The sequence below is a fragment of the Aquarana catesbeiana genome, linkage group LG11, assembly GCF_042186555.1.
Source record: "Aquarana catesbeiana isolate 2022-GZ linkage group LG11, ASM4218655v1, whole genome shotgun sequence".
In the NCBI taxonomy this organism is placed as follows: Eukaryota; Metazoa; Chordata; class Amphibia; order Anura; family Ranidae; genus Aquarana; species Aquarana catesbeiana.
In genome coordinates, this window is record NC_133334.1 from 229,455,988 (window position 1) to 229,477,042 (window position 21,055).

General features: G+C 42.8%; 2 protein-coding genes across 2 annotated transcripts in view; one reads left to right on the forward strand and one right to left on the reverse strand.

The window, feature by feature from the left end:
* PRMT7 (protein arginine methyltransferase 7) overlaps positions 1 to 697 on the reverse strand; it is a 102,169-nt gene extending 101,472 nt beyond the window's left edge. The window contains exon 1 of the mRNA XM_073605460.1: positions 547 to 697. The gene's annotated coding sequence lies outside the window, so the exon portion shown is untranslated. The remainder of the gene's footprint in view (positions 1 to 546) is intronic.
* On the forward strand, positions 641 to 14,457 carry SLC7A6OS (solute carrier family 7 member 6 opposite strand). Its single transcript, XM_073605462.1, has 5 exons — positions 641 to 855; positions 2,754 to 3,113; positions 6,174 to 6,368; positions 11,623 to 11,752; positions 13,485 to 14,457. The coding sequence occupies exons 1-5, from the start codon at positions 688 to 690 to the stop codon at positions 13,589 to 13,591; spliced, it is 960 nt and encodes a 319-aa protein (XP_073461563.1). The 5' UTR covers positions 641 to 687; the 3' UTR covers positions 13,592 to 14,457.
* Positions 14,458 to 21,055: the final 6,598 nt, after the last annotated feature.

A 21,055-nucleotide genomic window follows, 5' to 3' on the forward strand; every position in this document is an offset into this window, starting at 1 on the left:
TCAATGGACACACACAGCCAGAAGAGGAGGATCGGGGGCTGCTCTGTGCAAACTATTGCACAGAGGAAATAAGTATAACATGTTTGCTATTTTATAAATAAAAATTCTTTTTCTTTACAATCACCTAAGATCAATCAATAATTGGGTGTGATGATAACGGGTGAATAGCACAGCATTTGTTAGCAGCCTGGCTGGTTCAGGGCTGTGCTGGGTGGCAGAGCTCAGTAATCTCTAAACTGAATGATGAGGAATACAACCACTGTGGCAGGTAATCCAGCTCTCTGTGTATCCCATCTGTGTAAGGAATCTGCTTGCCTGGAGTTCAGTGTTCAATGATTGGGAGCTCTCCTCCTCCTGGGATTGGGGTGTGAGGACAGGGATACCTCTAGATACCTGCACTGAGTGTATAATAGGAGCTCCTACAATCCAATGAACTGCTATTATCAGGAGGAACCAACACCAGCAGATCCTATACTCTCTCTTCACATTTGTATAAACATTTCCCATGTGTTCTTATGACTGGCTTCATACTCTGTTATCACATACCTCAAACACACACAGTCCTCAGAGACTGCAATTCACCATCTTCCCACAATCCCCTGCACCGGAAGCACGTGTCCTGCCACACACAAGATGGGTACTGCGATAGGTCGGAGAACGTGACGTCATTATCCTGCGCCAAACAGCATGCCAGCTATGGAGGTGCTGCGAGTGAAGCGGAAGAGGGGAGCGGACCCGGCGGAGGCGCTGCTTATCAGCTGTAAGAGGCTGCGGGCTGAGAATGACGAGAAGGAAGGGGACACCGACCAGGTCACCAGAGAGATCTTTAGACTCGTCGCCACTGTCAGCTCGCAGGTAGGAGGACCCAGCAGAGAGAAGGACCCTCGTCAGGTGGGAGGGGCCTTGTCACCTGTCAGAGAGTTGTCACTGGTGATCTCCTGGGTTCTAAAGACTTCAACAGAGCTGCTTAACCCCTTCTTGACCAAAGTGCATATATGTGGTGTCATTGAAGTGGGTCTTTCTCTGTGAGGTTGTATATATGTGGCGCTGTGTTTGTACATCCACCACAGAGGCCGATCGCCCCCACTAAGAGCCCTTTCACACTGGGGTGGTTTGCAGGCGCTATTGCGCTAATAATAGCGCCTGCAAACCGACCCGAAAGTGCCGCTGCTTTGTCTCCAGTGTGAAAGCCCCGAGGGCTTTCACACTGGAGCAGTGCGCTAGCAGGACTGGAAAAAAGTCCTGCTAGCAGCATCTTCGGAGCGGTGAAGGAGCGGAGTGCATACCGCTCCTTCACCGCTCCTGCCCATTGAAATCAAAGATACCGCTGGCGAGGTGTTTTGCGGTGGTTTTTAACCCTTTCTCGGCCGCTAGCAGGGGGTAAAACCACCCCGCTAGCGGCCGAATGCCGACGGTAAAGCGCCGTTTACAATAGCGGCGCTTTACCGTCGACGCTGCCCCCGCCCCAGTGTGATAGGGCCCTTTCACACTGTCAGCGGTAAAGCGCCACAACTTTTAGCAACGCTTTACTGTTGTTTTTGCAAGGCGCTTTTAACCCCCAATAGCAGCAGCATGTGCCGAGGCGCTGCCCATTGATTTTAAAGAAGCTGCTTGCAGGACTTTTTTTGACGTCCTGCCAGCGCAGCGCCCCAGTGTGAAAGCACTCAGGCTTTTACACTGTGATTGCTAAAGCTCCTGAAAAACGCCTCCAGTGTGAAAGGAGTCTAATGATTGGGAACTGGGAGGCCAGATCCCAAATACTAATATGGAAATATCCATTTACCATTAAATAAAAGCCCAATAATGTTAAAAAGGTTTCAGTGCTCCCCTCCCCCTATACCTACTTGAATTTTGTATCGTTTCAGCGCTGTGCTCGTCAGGTTTGGCTAACAGCAACGGTAACCATTGGCTCCAGAGCTATCTTTAACGTGGGGCAAAGGGGGCTGCTGCCCGGGCCTAGACATTGTTGTAGGGCCCAAAGCAGCTGCCCTTTGAGCCTCACGCTGCCCTAATATTCTTTTCCTGGTGTAGCTGGTGCAGCCACCTCAACCCCCCTCCTCCCCCCCCCGCTCTGTGACGGGGAGAGGCACAGCTGTGTGTGCTACTAGAGCCTGCTCATCCTGCTTCCCGCTATGTGACAGGAATTGAGGCAGAGTGGCTCTGCGTCCCCTCACTTGCTTTACTACCCCCCTCCTTCTCTGGTCAGCCCTGCAGAGATCAAACACACAGAGCGGGCTGTGTGTCGATTCTTCTCCATCACCAGCAGGGAGAGATTAATAAAGCATTGGCAGGATCAGAGCAGCTTTCAGAGGGGGACACTGAGTTGCAGGCAACCAGTGAGCAGTAAAGATGTGCAGTGATCTCTAGCAACCAATGGGTGAGCGGCCGGTAATGATGTGCAGTAACCTCTAGCAACCAATGGGTGAGCTTGAAAGATGTGCAGTAACCTCTAGCAACCAATGGGTGAGCGGTAAAGATGTGTAGTAACCTCTAGCGACCAATGGGTGAGTAGTAATGATGTGCAGTATCTTCTAACAGCCAATGGGTGAGCGGTAATGATGTGCAGTGACCTCTAGCAACCAATGGGTGAGTAGTAATGATGTGTAGTATCCTGTAACAGCCAATGGGTGAGCGGTAATGATGTGCAGTGACCTCTAGCAAACAATCAGTGAGCCTGCACCAATCAGTTGAAGCGGAGGTCCAGTTTATGTTTAGAAATGTTGACCCTTTTTTTGTTTTCTGTCTCTATTTAGGATGAACCTATTCAGAAGTATGTACATGAGGCTATGTCCCGTGACCGTGCTGCCCTGGCACTTAATCCTTCCTCAGGGAGTTTCCACAGAATCCAGAAAGACGTACGAGCTAAGAAAGAGACTGAACGCCAAGACAGCAGATACCGCTTGATCTCTAATCTTCGCCCAAAATGTGATGATCAGGATAGTGCTCCAGGAAACCGTCAACCTGCCAGCCCTGTGATAGAGCAGAAGCCGGTACTGGAGAAGGTGGAGGCCTCTGCATGTGAAAATCCAGACTCCCCAATCAATGCCGGTGGCAGCTTCCAAGTCTTTGATATGGTGCATGAGGAAGCTGAAAAAGAAAAGGGGAATTTGAAGGTCAGTGTTCCGCTAATTGAAATATGTTTGAATTTCAGACATAAAAGAGCCTTCCACTCCTATCTTCTCCTATTTGGGGAATTTTAGTCTTGTTTATAAGACTGTAATGCATAGATCACGAACTTACCAAGTGGCCGGTCTGTAGGATCCCATGTCAGCATTGCCACATCCATTGAATTATTATTTTAAAAGAAAGCCTCCTTATTTATAAAAATAAATCCTATTATTTACAAGTGAACTTAGGAACTGAACAAAAATGTATTATATTGCTGCTTACTAGTTTATTTTCAACTGATAATCCTGCACATAACACATTTCATGTCTCTTGGTGGCTACATCACCCCTCCATTGTATCTATGGAGGGAGCCTTGGTTGTCACCCTGGGCTGCACTCGCTTCAATGCTTCATGTCATTAGTGGCAGCAAAATATCCGTAACTGGAAGACAGGCCCTGCCAGTCAAACTAGCAGTGATGTAAAAGTATCAGCAAGGCACAGTCGCTATGGCTGGTAAACTGTGTAATTGTACAACTGTACAAACTATTTTTTTTTTAATATTCATGTCACAGGAAGGCAGAGTACACTGAATGCATTATTACACAACAAAATAGTTACCTGATTCCTTTATCGATCCAGCGTTGTTCCCTTCTGCAGCAGGAGCTGTTAATTAAATTCATAGAGTGAGGGGAGGGGCCAAGCCACACTGTTAGTGTAAATAGATGCATACAGCAAGGCTCGAGAGCAAGCCTGCAGGTGTGTCACCATAGGAAGTGGCTTCCTATGGTGGTGCACCAAGAAGAGGAGGAGCTGAGAGCACTGGCAGGGGACCCCTAGAAGAGGAGGATGGGGGCTGACTTGTGCATTACCATTGCAAAGAGCAGGTAAGTACAAAATGGTTGGTGTTTTACAAAACAAAAAATGAATACAACTTTACAACCACTTTACATTTTTATTTGTTGATATGGTCCTCCAGGCTATTCTAAAAAAAAACAAAAAAAAAAAAAAACAAAACTATTTGGCTGCAATACTCACCTTTTTACCTTTTTAACCTGAAGCTGTCCCCTGGAGTTCCTCATCTGTACTACAAAGATACCCTCAGTCCTACAAGAGAGGGCAGGGCATCATGGCACCGATACATCCAACAAAAACAAAGAAGGCCATAGTTTTTCCTTAAAGCGGAGTTCCGCCGAAAAAATAAATTAAAAGTCAGCAGCTACAACTACTGCAGCTGATGACTCTTAATATCAGGACACTTACCTGTACAGGGAGCCTGCGATGTCCTCACCCGAAGCCGATCTGTCCCTCGGCTTCCGGGTGGAGGCGTCGGCATCTTCGGTAAGGGAATCAGGAAGTGAAGCCTTGCGGCTTCACAGCCTGGTTCCCTACTTTGCATGCGCGAGCCGCGCTGTGTGATCTGAGTGGTCCCTGCTGTCTTCTGGGACCCGTGTGTCTCCCAGAAGACAGCGGAGGGGGGTGGAGGAGGGGCTGGACATGTGGTGATCTATCGCCAGAAGCAGGAGCAAATACCTGGATTATACAGGTATCTGCTCCTGCCAAATGTGACACCGGAGGGGGGGGAGAAATCCGAAAAAGGAAGTTCCATTTTTGGGTGGAACTCTGCTTTAATGCAGCCCTGTGACTTAAAGTGATTGTAAAGGATTTTTTTTTAACAAATATGTTATACTTACCTGCTCTTTGCAATGTTTTTGCATGGACCAACTCTGATCCTCCCATTCTGGGGTCCCCTGCCTGCGCTCCTGGCTACTCCCCCTTCCGAGTGCCCCATGTGGGTTCAATCCAGAACCGGCTCTGTGTGGCTTTGCCCCAGGCTGTGATTAACAATGGCTCCCGCTGCTGCCTCCATGTCCAGCAAGGAGGGAGAGAGAGGAAAGGGCCACTGCTCTCAGGCACAGTGCTGGATTAAGATTGGGCTCAGATAAGTATAAGTAAAAGGGGGGGGGGCTGATCATAGAAGTTTTTTGTTTTCTACCTTAATGCATAGAATGCCTTCTGCCTTTAGAGCCAGTAGTTCATAATTTTCTTATTTCCAACTGAACTTGTATTTTAATTCAGCTAAAGGTATTCCAGGTACATCAGACCAAAATATGTTCAGTGTTTTATAGATGTATAGATTTTTTTTTTTTTCTTTTTCTAAAGCAGTGACTATGAATGTATGTATGTAGTTTCCACCTTTAAAGTGGCTCTAAAGGCAGAAGGTTTTTTACCTTCATACAGAAGGTAAAAAACCTAGGAGCAGATTCCCAAACACCCCTCTTGGACCAGCAATGTGCATGGGAGACTCGGCTGTCCCGAGACTCTCTCTCTCTCCCCATCGGTTTTTGCAGCAGCAGGAGCCATTAACTTCTGCTGCTGTCAATCACAGCCAGTGAGGAGAGAGCAGGGGGACAGGGCCGAGTTGTGCTGTGTGTGTGAATGGACAATGTCCATTTCCAGGAGTGGTGGCTCGGGAGTGAGCCTGCTCGAGTGCCCCCATAGCAAGAGGCTTGCTGTTGGGGGCACTTGGCAGGGGGGAGGAGCCAGGACCACCAGTGGTGAACCCAAAAAGAAAAGGATTGGGGCTGCTCTATGCAAAACCATTGCACAGAGCAGATAAGTAATAACGTGTGTGTGTGTATGTGTATATATATATATATATATATATATATATATGTGTATCTCACAAAAGTTGAGTACACCCCTCACATTTTTGAAATTCATGACGATACTACTTTAGTATCACTCACTACTTTACATTGTAGAAAATGTCACTTTAAAAGATGTAATAAAATATTTTCAAAAATGTGAGGGGGGTACTCACTTTTGTGTATGTGTGTGTAAAATTATATATTAACTTGCACCTGCACATACTTTGCTGCCTAATGATTTCAGTAACATGCACACAAACCTTAAATTGTCAAGATTTGTTACTCCTACTCCCCCCCCCCCCTATAAGAATAACTTTGAGGGCTCATGTAATAAATAATATGATTGGGACTTGGTTCAGGGATAAAAGGGATTTGATTGTCACATGTTAATAATGACTAAATGTCCTTGATTTGCAGGAGAATGACCCTGAAACAATTACCTGCAACTCTGTGAAAATGATTCGGGAGCAACTGACTTTGTCTGATGCAGGATCTGAGCACAGGGAGAACCCAGATGAATTTGTGTATGATCTATATTATGCAGAAGCTGCTCCACAGAACTGGATTCAGAACATTTTGTCTGTTCAGCCATACTCGTATGAGCAGGAACTGGTAAGAAGTACAATTTTAAAGGACTCCTCCATAATCTATGCTCAATAATTGTACTTTCCAGTGCAGTTATCCTTTTAACTGACCCCTTCCCCAGCAGTGTGAGCTGTGTGCCCCCCTCCCCCTTTTTAAAATCTTGTACCTTATACTCCCTCATCCTTGCTCTTACCAGATCTTCACTGGGAGGCCCATTAGAAACCACGCATGTACTGCTGCAATGTTGTCCAATTGGATAGCTGCTTCTTCTGCACATGTGCAGAATATCAACATTTTCTTCAGTCGTCCTTATTTATCAAACACTGGGAGGCATAGATGTCTATAACCTTTTCTACCTTTCCAGTCTGTCATAGATGTAAACCCTTTACATCCTTCCACAGTATGATTTCCCTTTTAAATATATCCTTTCCTTCCTATACTGTAGATAAAAGTGAGAGCCTTGTATTTTTTACAAGCAGCCCTCTCCCCTCCCTCATTTCATGATGCTAAAAACCTTGGGCAATCTGATCAGCAGTTCATGACGTTTAGCATAAAAATAAACCTCAAGCAACCCTGGCAGTCTGAGTCAAGGCTTCTATTTTAGTAGAAGCCTTGCAGCTGATAGCCACTGCCTGAAAAATGTTTGCTGGACCAGTGTAGAAAAAAAATGACAAAAGTGCAAATACCTCTAATGCTATGTACACACGATAGGATTTTCCGACAACAAATCCATGGATTTATTTCCGACGAATGTTGGCTGAAACTTGTCTTGCATACACACGGTCTCACAAATGTTGTCGGAAATTCCGAACGTTAAGAACACGGTGATGTAAAACACGTACAACGAGCCGAGAAAGATGAAGTTCAATAGTCAGTGCGGCTCTTCTGTTTGATTCGGAGCATGCGTGGAATTTTGTGTGTCAGAATTGTGTACACACGATCGGAATTTCCAACAACGGATTTTGTTGTCGGAAAATTTGAGAACCAGCTCTCAAATTTTTGTTGTCGGAAATTCCGCGGCATTTCAGTCTGTGTCCCACAACATTTTGCGTGGAAATGTGACAAAAGTGTGCAAGCACTTAAAGTAGTTGGAACTGATTCATACAGACTTCCCCTAGATTCTGAGAGATTATGTAGGCTGCAACCGGGAAACATATTGGATATATAAACTAGACACCCGAAAAAAAAAAAAACTCCTAAAGATTTAAATGAGGAATTGGATGCTCACAATATCTCATAATGCAGGTATTTTCTTTTGCAAGAGAGTTAGTAAAATTCAAGATTACATACATTTTACACACGTGTGTGTGTGTGTGTGTGTGTGTTTATATATTCTACACAGTGGGTATAGAATCAGAATCGCCCCCTTTTAAAATAATCCAAATTTTGTTGCTTTGCAGCCTAAGGCCGAGTTCACACTTATGCGAATTGGATGCAGGTTTCCCTGCATCCATTTCGCATAGCAGGAGAATGTGACTGGCTCCCTTAGGAGACGGTTCACGTATCTCTGTTGTGGCTGCGGAGCACACTGAACAGAAACGCAGCCACAACTGTGCATCTTTGGCTCCGTTTCAGGGCCAAATTTAGGCATAGATTCGTCCCTGAAACAGGGAACAGGGATGCACAGCGCTCCTTTGCGATCCGCAGCTGGTTCCAGTGTGAACCGAGCCTTAAATGAACACAGGGTTTTTTTGTTTTTTTTTGTTTTTTTTTTTTTATCCAGCTGTATTTATTTAGTGCAATCTATAACATCCAAGTGAAAGATAGAACCCCAACATGTCAGAGACAAATCAAAAACCGAGTCACTGAGTTGGAAAAGGATCACCCCCCCCCCATGTCAGTATTTTGATGAACTACCTTTTGCTTTAATTACAGCTTTTAGTCTGTTGGGAAATGTCTCTACTAACTTTGCACATCTAGACTTTGCAATATTTGCCCACTCTTCTTTGCAGAACTGCTCAAGTTCAGTTAAATTAGAGGGTGACTGTTTGTGGACTGCAGTCTTCAAGTCATTCAACAGATTTTCAATGGGGTTTAATTCTGGCTCTAACTAGGCCATGCAAGGACATTCTCCTTTTTCTCCTTCAACCACTGCGTGGTCATTTTTGCTGTGTGCTTTGGGTCATTGTCATGTTGGAAGGTAAACCTTATTCCCATTGACAACTTTCTGGCAGAGGGCATCAGATTTTCCTCAAGAATTTGGTATTTTGCCCCATCCATTCTTCCTTCTATCCTGCCAAGTGAACAAATGAGTTCAGTCAGTGCAAAACAGCAATAATACTCCTATCGTAAGCAGCTGAACACTCAAGGTCAATATATTCCAATCCTTGAATAGACATAAAAATACAAAATCGTGCAGCGCTAAAAACAAAAACATAAAAATCCTGACAAGTGCTCCAGTCCCTACTGCAGAGAAACACCCCCATAACAGGATATTACCACCTCCATGCTTTACTGTAGGAATGGTGTTATTTTGATAGTGAGCTGTATTGGATTTCCGCCAGACATATAGTTTTGGTGTTGAGGTCAAATATATAAACTTTAGCCCCATCTGACCATAACACCTTTATGCATGCGGCCACAGAATCTTCAAGATGCGTTTTTGGGCTGAAACAACTAATTGACATAATCGATTATGAAAATAGTTGTCAACTATTTTCATAATCGATTAGTTGACCTGCATACAGAGAGCATTATTTGTTTTACATATCAGGAAATACAGTGTAGTACACATACAGCTCAGTACACCGCCCATACATGTCACTAAGTGCCTGAGAACTTGTGAATTTGAATGTGTGAGGAGCAATGCCACATGGGACATGTAGAATCGCGTTCAGCATAGGAACGTTTTGACTGCCGGGCGCAAAACGCGGGGAAAATCGCAGTGCAGTTTTGCTGCTTTTCCCGCGGTCGGCGGTCAACATAGTCTGTGTGTACATGAGCCATTACAATCACTTTAGTGCAGGGAAGACCAACATCTGAACCCAGAGAAACTGGTGGCTGATAGACTGGAGGAAACATAAGGCATTAGAGTTGAATTTATTTAAATAAATTGTTTATAAAAAAAAAAGCCTTTTTTGAGGCTTTTAATCCGATTAATCGAAACCGTAATGGGCCAGCTAATTGATTATGAAAATAATCCTTTAGTTGCAGCCCTAGTCTAAATCGTTTAAACTAATTTTAAAACATCAATCTATTTTTAGCTCCTTAAACAGTCCAAGCTATTTTTAGATCCTCTGATCTCCGATCTATTTTTAGATCCTCCGACCTATTTTTAGATCCTGGTCTAAACAGTCTGATCTATTTTTAGATCCTGGTCTAAACTAGGGCAGAAACAACTCATCGACATAATTGATTATGAAAATAGTTGTCAACTAATTTCATAATCGATTTGTTGACCTGCATACAGAGTGCATTATTTATTTACATATCAGAAAATTCAGTGCAGTATACATAAAGCTCAGTACACCATCCATACATGTCACTAAGTGCCTGAGAACTTGTGAGTTTGAATGTGTGAGAAGCTATTGTAAATGGTGATTTTTTTTTTTTTTTAAATAACAAACATGCCATATACTTGCCTGCTCTATGTAATGGTTCTGCACAGAGCAGCCCTAATTCTCCTCTTCTGGGGTCCCCCACCGGCGCTTCTGGCTCCTCCTGTCTTCAGAGTGCTCCTATAGCAAGCCGCAAAGTATAGTATAGCGTTCCCCTGGAGCAAGGTAAAAAACTTCTGCCTTTTAGAGACACTTTAAATCACTTCTTTCTCCTGCCCAGCACTACATGTCCCATGAGTTCTGTGTAGGGAAGATCAACATCTGAACCCAGAGAAGCTGGAGGCTGATAGACTGATAGGCTGATAAGGCATTAGAATTACATTTATTTAAATACATTTTCTTTTTTTTTAAAACTTTACATTTTATTAACTAATTTTATACACCACACTGTTTTGAGGTTTTTAACCCGAATAATCGAAACAATAATCGGCCAACTAATCGATTATGAAAATAATCGTTAGTTGCAGCCCTAGTGCGTTTTGGCAAACCTGAATGGTGACTGCATGTGGCCTCTCTTGTAGAGTGGCTTTTTTCTTGCAACCCTTCCATACAAGCCACTACAGCTGGATATATCAAACTGTGTCTGCCTTCATTTCAGACTGCAAAGCAAAAAATTTGATTATTTTAAGAGGGTGATTCTTTTCTATACCCACTGTGCGTGTATATGTACGTAATAAATCTAAATACGCACGTGTTTTTGTAAAAAAAATAAATAAATATGTATTTGATTTTATATCAACTTTCGTGGTTTTATATGTATTTTCCTAATTCTTTGCACAAGAGTTTGATCTTTATAATCATTGTTGTATGGCCAAATTGATATTTGCAGTAGCCAGTGTCCTTCCCTCCTTCTGTGACAATAGAATGCTCCATAAATGTCACCCACAGTCTCTGTATGCCAGGCTTGAGAAAGAGAGAGGGTTGTACCCTGGAAACAAGTCACCTAGGAGACCGCTGATCCAGAAATGGGCACTAAGTTTGACATCTTAATCTGCCACTTTTGGCCAGCGAGGACCCCGGTGGTTGTTTCACCAGGATCGGGTGCTTGCTGCAGCCCTGCCCTCTATGACTGCATCTTGTGCAGCTGAACAGTTGATGACAGCCAGGCTACCAATGTGGGTGGATTATTGTGCCCCCATTTCCAGGTGCTTCTTCTCCAATTTTACAGTGAATATTGTTTTTACTTCGATAAATATTTTATTTTATACTGCTTATTGTAGTTTTGTTTTTTTTTTGTCTCACACCCCCCCCCCCCCCCCCCGTGGCTGTGGATATTTACGGTGTGCTGCATTCTAGTTTCTGAATGTGGCAGGCTGTGTGATCCTATAAGGCCCCTTTCACTTGTCCATCGCTTTTTTTAAGAGGATCGGTAAAGGTATTTGTGCTTTTGGGGTTTTTTTTTTCCTTTTTTCATTCTACGTAGATCATGACGTTTTGCTCCTGCAGATTCCTGTTTGACTTTTTCAAAGGCACGGGATGGCTTCAATCTGTATTATCAATTTATGAGCTGCCAGCCCTTCACTACTTATGAAATAATAGTTTTTAAGTTTGGCAGCCATGTGAAGTTTGACGTTTTGTTTTTTGTCAATTGCATGTAAGATGTCAGGCTTCAGTTGAACTCTGACCCTCTTCATTGCCTCAGCATTGGCATCTCTCATAATTCTGACCAGGTTTATAAAAATATTTGAACTGAAGTCACTTTTGCTTGTTGTGCTCCCTGGTAGGTGCCTGAAGATCTCGAGCCAGAGGAAATTTATGATGACGAGGATGATGAGAATGAGGAAAACAACTGGAGAAATGACTATCCTGATGAAGATGATGAAGACAACAGTGAGAGGGAGGAGCGATACATGGGTAACTCACAGTATATTTGTCTTTGCTTGGTAATATTGAGCGATAACTGGTGTACAAAGCTGTAATTTATACAAAATGTGAGAGAACCCTATTATGTTAAAACCAGCGCATGGTGCCTAGTCAAACCTAATTTTCCTTTTCGATATTGAATAAACAAGGCCCATTGTCAAAATGCATTGGTGAAAACTCCAAAATGGTAATCCATCACCAGCATTTGAGAAACAGGATCAATGTGTAGGTTTTGTGAAGGATCAGTTGATGAGCAAGCACAAAATCTGGCCACCTGTAAATCTAGTATATTACTTGGACCCTGCGTGACTTTTGTCTTCCGTTTCACTTCCATAATTTGGAAATTTAAAAACATAGAACCACTGTTATATAGAGTTAATATATTCTGTCATTGGATAAAATGCTTGCAACACATGTATGATCAGTATAACTGCACAAGAACAGTATTTTGCATACACTCTTATCCACTTCATAGCCAAAAGACAGCCACAGCATGGCTGTCCAGTTCTGGGAGGGCATCCATGGACATCTTCCCAGAACCATCTCTGTGATCAGTGTCCTTTGGATACAGCTGATCACAGATTGGGGTAAAGGGCCAATCAGTGTGGCCATTTACAATGTGATCAGCTGTGTCCAATCACAGCTAATCACATGTAAACAAACATGCCTGTTCCTTTCCTCACACGCTGTCAAGAGTGAGGAGAAGAGAGCTGGTAACTGCAAGTGTGACAGGGGACATTTACACTGATAATCAGGGCACCGATCATCAGTGCCACCTCATTTGTGCCCATCAGTGCAGCCTCATCGGTGAACATGTATGAAAGAGAAAAATTTAATTTTTTGCAAAATTTTTAACCGAAACAAAAACTTTTTTTTTTTTTTTTTTTTTTGTCCTCTTATAAATTATGTTTCCCTTTCAATCTGCAGCACTGTAATCTTCTGTAAAATGCAATATGGTTACCTGGAGGTGGTCTGTCCACAGATAATGTACAAAACGCCCCCCAGAAATGTCATTTCATGCTTGATACAAGTCAGAGTTTGGGCATCCCCTGCAACAAAAATTTGATTTTGGGTGAGATACTCCCAAATGGAAATCATGACTCAAGGGATTCAGACCTTGCCACTTTCATCATTTAAAACCCTGTGAGGGCAGCAGCTGATAATTTAATTATAAAATCGCTTCTAATCATTTGGTTTGCACATGGACACAGACAATCAAACGGCTATTTCTTCAGAATGACAAAAGGTAGGAATCTGCAACATCTCATGCCATCGCTTCAGAGCTCTGTGCTGTGGGCCTTTACTTCTGTGCACATGCGTGGTAATGATGTCATCACAGCTCAGCCATTCAAACGGCCAGAGCCTGTAAACACAGAAGGAAGAGTGGGTGCAGATGGAAGCCCTGTCAGTGGTGTCAACTCACCGCTAGAGGGCTTTGGTTTAAGGTTAGTTTCATAATGTGCTATTATGCAATGCATATCAGCACAGTATGCCCTTAACTTGCAGGGAAAATGTGTGTGTTTGTTTTTTTAAATGGAAGAGTTTACTGCAGCTTTTAAGTCAGTGAGAATTGGTGGTGGGAAAGGTGTGTATTAAAAGGCCCCCCCCCCCCCCCCCCCCCATCCATTTTTTTTTTAATTGTAGGATACCAGAGTTGTTACAAATGCTAAATTGCTCCTTTATATTGAGGTTTGCTGCTGTTTTATTATGCTTTCTTGTGCAGGTTATTATGAAGACAGTGATGAGGAAGATCGCCACGGAGGGGACTCCTGGAAGGCATACAAGCAGAAGACCATGAGCGAATTGAATGAGGAAGAGGAATATGGTTAATGTGATACCCTCTATAAGCACAGAACATCTCTCTGATTTGGATAAAGAACAATGGTCTGTTTTTAGACTAAACGGAGACAGAACTGTTCATTGGTTTTATGGACAGCTGAATTGTAACGCTAAACCTTGTTTATGGGGAAGATACTGTTTGTTGTATTAGTTTTTCATGTTTTGAACATTCTGAGATTTTTAGAATCCAAACTTTTACCCCAATATAAACTTTCATGCAAAAGCCAATTACATATGTGACCAGTGTTAGGCCTCATTCACACTGGCAATGACATACTTGCTATTTATAGGGCGTTTTATGATTTAATATTACAAATTTTGTAATATAATACAAATTTGCACTGGTCTGCCTAAACACAACTTTTTTGTTTTCATGAACCTGGCATGTATTTAGTGGATTTAAACTGATGATTTAGGTGGGCTTTAATAGGAGCCTGGAAGGATAGAAGCTTTGGATGACTTTTTTTTTTTTTTTTTTTTTTTTTTTTTTTTTAGAAGGAACTGACTCTGGGCTCTTACGTTTATTATGACTTTAATGAGTTTGTGTCTTGGAAAAAGTATGAAGTCAGTGAAGTATGATTGCAGCTGATAAGCACATACTTTGATTTCGATTGACTTCTCAGTATGTAAGGGATAGTTCAGGATGACAATTCTAGGGTGTGTACCTTCAAAAACAAGTCTTTAATTGTGGCTCCCATATTTATGACCTGACAGGTTCCTTTTTAAATTGCTCTAGTAAATTCAAACAATGCAGGACATTGTATTGGTGGGTGGGAAGGGGATTTCATTCCCAACTGATGTAATAGAGTGGAGGTGATTTAAATAAAATTGTGCGAGGCACAATCTCTTATGTTCAATGTAGTTGTGCATTATATTGGTTCTATTTTTTTAAAGTTGCATAAAAATAAACTGTATTTTTAGTTGGTAAATACTGTTTACAATGTGCTGTGTGGTCTTAATATTCTTGGTGTTTTAACTGATCCTGATAACATCACTGTAAGATGCTAAATTCCTTCCTGTGACTCCTGATGGCCACTAACAGCAGGAGGCAGAGGTTGTGTCTTGATCACGTGACCTCTGGTTCTCACATGATTGCAAACTTGTCCCTATGCCTGCTGAACACATTACCACTGTGATTGGCTCTCACAAAGGTAACAGTGATCAGGAGCCCATCTTGCTGGTTCCCGATCACAGATACTGGGAGCTGGCTGTAGCAGCTTGGTTAATGTTCTAGGAGCGCGGCTTTGGCACATAACCTCGGACTACTTTGGACACACATTAGTGGTAGTGCATTTACCACTTGCCGACCGGGCCATAGCCAAAAGATGGCTACAGTGCGGTCGGCTTATTCTGGGTGCACGTCCGTGGGACGTCATTCCAGAATGTTGCTCCCGCGCGCCCCCGGGAACATCCATGACCACCGGGTCCGGAGGACCCGACGGATCACAGTAAATAGCCGTTGATCGCGGCCGTTTACCACGTGATCGTTCCGTCAAATGACGGAGCGATCACTTGTAAACAAACCGGCGTCACGCCAGTTCCTCCCTCCCCTCTCTGTCCCGATGAGTACAGTGCGAGGGGAGAGATTGCAGCAGCGCTGTGGGCTGGATGTTTAGTGCCCACAGCGCTGCTCGGTGTCAATACTCTGCAACACTGTGCAATACTCGCCAATACTCTGCCAATAAATTTTAACAGAAACAAAGAATTTATTTATTTATTTATTTTTTAATTTTCAGTCTTTTTGATTTATAAAAAAAAAAACAACCCCAGCTGTGATTAAATACCACCAAAAGAAAGCTCTATTTGTGTGGAAAAAAAGGACAAAAATTTCATATGGGTATAGTGTTGCATGACTGAGTAATTGTCATTCAAAGTGTGAGAGCACTGAAAGCTGAAAATTGGTCTGGTTAGGAAGGGGGTTTAAGTGCCCAATGGTTAAAGCCCATCCATCATGTCACTGCATGTATATTTTATGGCTCTGAGAAGAGATTAAATTTGTAAAAAAGTTTTTCAACTTTGTTTCTAAACCATTACAAAATGTACTAATGCATTTCCCCTTCTCCCCCTTTACTGAGTGTATACCCTATATTACCAAAAGTATTGGGATGTCTGCTTTTACACGCACATGAACTTTAACAGCATCCCAATCTTATTCCGTAGGGTTTAACATTGAGTTGGCCTATAACAGCTTCAACTCTTATAGGAAGACTGTCCACAAGGTTTAGGAGTACAGTGTCTATGGGAATGTTTGACCATTCTTCCAGAAGCACGTGTGTGAGGTCAGGCACGGATGTGGATGAGAAGGCCTGGCTTGCAGTCTCCACTTTAATTCATCCCAAAGGTGTTCTAGAGGTCAGGACTCTGCAGGCTAGTCAAGTTCCTTCACCCCAAACTCGCACTGCCGTGTCTTTTTGGACCTTGCTTTGTGTGCTGGTGCGCAGTCATGTTGGAACGGGAAGGGGCCATTCACAAACCGTTCCCATAAAGTTAGGAACATGAAATTGTCCAAAATGTCTTGGTATGCTAACGCCTTAAGAGTTCTCTTCACTGGAACTAAGGGGCTAAGCACAACCCCACACCATAATCCCTCCTCCACCAAATTATTTGGACCAGTGCACAAAGCAAGGTCCATAAAGACATGGATGAGCGAGTTTGGGGTGGAGGAACTTGACTGGCCTGCACAGAGTCCTGATCTCAACCCAACAGAACATCTTTTGGGATGAATTGGAGCGGAGACTGCAAACCCGACAGACTAAGATTGGGATGCCATTAAAGTTCATGTGCATGTAAAGGCAGGCGTTCCAATATTTTGGTAATCTAGTATACAGTTATGCTCATAAGTTTATATACCCTGGCAGAAGTTATGATTTCTTTGCCATTTTTCAGAGAATATGAATGATAACACAAAACCATTTCTTTCACTCATGGTTAGTGTTTGGCTGAAGCCATTTATTATCAGTCAAGTGTGTTTACTCTTTTTAAATCATAATCACAACAGAAACTACTTAAATGACCCTGATCAAAAGTTTACATACCCTGGTGATTTTGGCCTAATAACATGCACACAAGTTGACACAAAGGGGTTTGAATGGCTATTAAAGGTAAACATACTCACCTGTGATCTGTTTGCTTGTAATTTGTATGTGTGTATAAAAGGTCAATGAGTTTCTGGACTTATGACAGACCCTTGCATCTTTCATCCAGTGCTGCACTGACGTTTCTGGATTCTGAGTCATGGGGAAAGCAAAAGAATTGTCAAAGGATCTGCGGGAAAAGGTAGTTGAACTGTATAAATCAGGAAAGGGTTATAAAAAGATATCCAAGGAATTGAGAATGCCAATCAGCAGTGTTCAAACTCTAATCAAGAAGTGGAAAATGAGGGGTTCTGTTGAAACCAAACCACGGTCAGGTAGACCTACTAAAATTTCAGCCACAACTGCCAGGAAAATTGTTCGAGATGCCCACAAATAACTTCAGGTGAAATACAGGACTCTCTGAAAACATGTGGTGTGGATGTTTCAGGATGCACAATAAGGAGGCACTTGAAGAAAGATGGGCTGCATGGTCGAGTCGCCAGAAGAAAGCCATTACTATGCAAATGCCACAAAGTATCCTGCTTACAATACGCCAAACAGCACAGAGACAAGCCTCAAACCTTCTGACACAAGACATTTTTAGTGATGAGACCAAAATTGAGCTTTTTGGCCACAACCATACTTGCTTTATTTGTAAAGCAGTAAATAAGACCTATGATGAAAGGTACACCAACTGTGAAACACGGAGGTGGATCGCTGATGTTTTGGGGATGTGTGAGCTACAAAAGGCACAGGAAATTTGGTCAAATTGATGGCAAGATGAATGCAGTATGTTATTAAAAAATACTGGAGGAACATTTGCATTCATCAGCCAGGAAGCTGCGGATGGGGCGTACTTAGACATTCCAACATGACAATGATACAAAACACAAGGCCAAGTCAACCTGTTATTGGCTACAGCAGAATAAAGTGAAGGTTCTGGAGTGGCCATCTCAAGTCTCCTGACCTCAATATCATTGAGCCGCTCTGGGGAGATCTCAAACATGCAGTTCATGCAAGACAGCCCAAGAATTTACAGGAACTGGAGGCTTTTTGCCAAGAGGAATGGGCAGCTTTACCATCTGAGAAGATAAAGAGCCTCATCCACAAATACCACACAAGACTTCAAGCTGTCATTGATGTTAAAGGGGGCAATACACGGTATTAAGAACTGGGGTATGTAAACTTTTGATCAGGGTCATTTGGGTAGTTTCTGTTGTGATTATGATTTAAAAAGAGTAAACACAGTTGATTTGATAATAAATGGCTTAAGCCAAACACTAACCATAAGTGAAAGAAAAGATTTGTGTTATTCATATTCTCTGAAAAATGGCCAAGAAATCGTAAATTCTGCCAGGGTATGTAAACTTATGAGCACAACTGTATGTGTAATAAGCCATATATCTAGTAATGTTTACAGGAATACAGTATGCACTAAATACATCATTGTCTAACCTATACAAGCAGGTAGAAATGGTTTTTAGCACACAGCAGCCAAGTGCATACAGAAAAGTGTCATCTTAGCGATTATCACACTGGTGAGGCTGTCGTTACTGAGAACTCTCAAGAGGAAGGACAGCTCTGCCACTCCTTGGCCTGCTGGAGGATCAAGGAGGCACTCCCTCACTGGCAACTCAGGTTTGACAGTGTGAAGGCTCCTGGCTGAACTGTCGAGGGAGTGACACATACAAAGCAGGTATGTGTTCTCCAAGTATTTGCAAATGCTTGTTGGCATCAGGATCACCAGTGTGATGTGGTCCTTATGCCTAATGTTGTGCACAGCAGCTGCCTGGTGGCAGTGAAAGGGTCCTACTGTTGGTGCTCCACAAGTCCAGTGTATTAACATGGAAAACAGCTGTATGGTGAAGATTTGCTCTATAATGTGCCTCCTGTCTTGTGTTAAAAAAAAAAACTGCTGAATGCTTGCTCTGCTTTGATTACAGTATATCTATATACTAAATATAGAATGCTGGTCTATAAGTTCATATTATTTTATTATATATATATATCTCTCTCATTGCATGCAAAGAACTACAAAAAAAGCTCACGATGATTTGTATGTGCAACTGAACATGCTGTGCCTGATTTTGCATGCTCTTTTGGCTATACCTCTCCTATGGTTCACAGGAGTACAGTTAATTCTACACTCCTGTCCTGTTTTCAGCCGACAGCAGGCTTTCATCACAAACCAGGTCCAGGCTCTGAAAATATCCCGACCATATGGTCAGGTTCCACTCAGAGAGCTGTGCCAGCTGCTCCTAGCGCATGCTGGAGGGGCAGAGCAGAGAGCCAGTGATTGACAGTCACCAGCTGGCTGCAGGCTGAAAACCGAGAGCTGAGTGATCAGTGCTCTTTGCTCGCTCAGTTATCAGTCTTAAGGTAAGTATAATTATTTGTGTTATATATATATATATATAATAATTTGAAGAACACTCTGAATGTACACTGCAAATCATTGGCACTGTGAACCAAAGCAACCAGACACCTTTTACTGACCATTTAAGGTAAAATCAATGGTTCTGCTGTTAACTCTGTATACAGAAAATGAGGCATAGGTATAAAGAGGCAGGACTGAAAAACTACAAGAATGCAGTTGGCAGCCTTGATGCTTTTTTTTTTTTTCTATCCACAGTTCTTACAAAGCAGCATTTTTAATGATACATTACTGAGTGCAAGGATGAGTGTGCCAACGCCCGCCATGGGAGGCACAAAAGTTGAAGGGATAGATTAGCTCACAGAGAGAGATGGCAAGTATAACAAAAAAAAAAAGTGCCTGCCCGGGCATATGTGTTTCTAGGGGAAAAGAGCCTAAAGCCTCGTACACACGGTGCGAAAATCAGAAGGGGATTGTCGTTTGACAGGCTGTTGTCTGAAGTTCTTACCATTAGTACACTCCTTTCAACAATAGTTTTTTCCAATTTTCGGCCAACAAAGGCTAGTAACATTTTGTCAAACAGCTTCACGTCAGATTTTCAGATGGTCAGTACACAAATCCGTCACACAAAAATCAAAAGTGCAAACGCGCATGCTCGGACTCAATGCTCACCAAACAAAAAATTAGCAGAAGGGGCCCAAAGGGTGGCGCTCAAGAGCTGAAATTCCTCGTAGTACGTCCCTACGTTTGCATTTGTGATGTGACAATTTGTGTAACGTTAGTATGCAAGACGAGATCCTGGCACACGCCCTTTTGATGAAAATCAGACGCTCGGTTGTCCAACAATCGTACCCTGTGTATGAGGCTTTAGACAGAAAAGCAGTGTTGGTCCTCACTTGGAAGTTGGTTTTCTTTGCAGCATTCAAGAGGTTACAAATCAAGAGAGACTTCACCTTCTCCCATTGTTCAAGGTCCTCAAGACATTCCCATTCTAGACATGAGGCTTGGTTCCAGCAATGCCCTCCAAGATGCCATTTGCAAGCTGCTGTAAAGAAACTGCTTTTGGCAAGCAAATATAGGCTTAGCTAATGATTATTTTATATAAAATCTGCATCTGCAGAAACAGGAAATATTGTCCTAATCTGAAACAGGTCATGCCCACTTTTCCGTTGATGTTTTATATTAGTGATCATTGACAAGGTTTTGAGCAGAGGACCTACCTGTTCTCTTGCTCAGCCAGTGATAGCCCAAACTTCTGTGGTAAGGGCCTTGAAAGTCTGGATTTTGTTGCTAAAAAAAACTGTGAGCAGCAGCAGATTGTGTAGCTGAGCCAGTGGTAGACCTGGTCAAGCTATTAGTTAGGGTAATGATGCATTCAATGGTGCACAAAAGAGCACAAGTATTGGCTGGCTGACCCTGCCTCTAAGCAAGGACTCTGCTTGGTTTTTTATGGGGGCAAAGATTCTTTTTGTCAAGACGCAAAAGGAGACAGTACATTGGGTAAGGGGCAGAAAATCCTGCCTAAATCTGCAGGAAAAAAGGCAACAGCTGGTTAGCGGCAAGGAACAGGGGTTCTGGGAATCTAGATCTTACCTGCCAGGAAGAGAATATCTTTAGCAGCTCTGGGAACCAAATTGATCTACTCTCCCGATATCAAAATTCAAACCATCTGAATGTTTGTCTGTTGGGTTCTACAGGTGGAAACAAAGTTGTCTTTTTTTTTTTTGGGTCTGGGCAGAGAGCGTCTGTGATCCATGGGTACTTTTGGTAATAAAGAGAGGTTACTCCTTAAAATGGGAGGCGGCTCCCAGAGATCGCTTGGTTTAGACATGCATTCCATTGTCCAAAGACAGGAGATCGTCATTAGACATAATTGAGAATTGCTGGAGTCAGGGGCCAGAGTCCCGGTTACCTTTGATCAGTATGGAAAATGGGTTTATTCCCCAATTTTTCTATTGAGAAAATTTTCAGGGAAATTCAGACCCATATTGGATTGGAGGTTCTTCA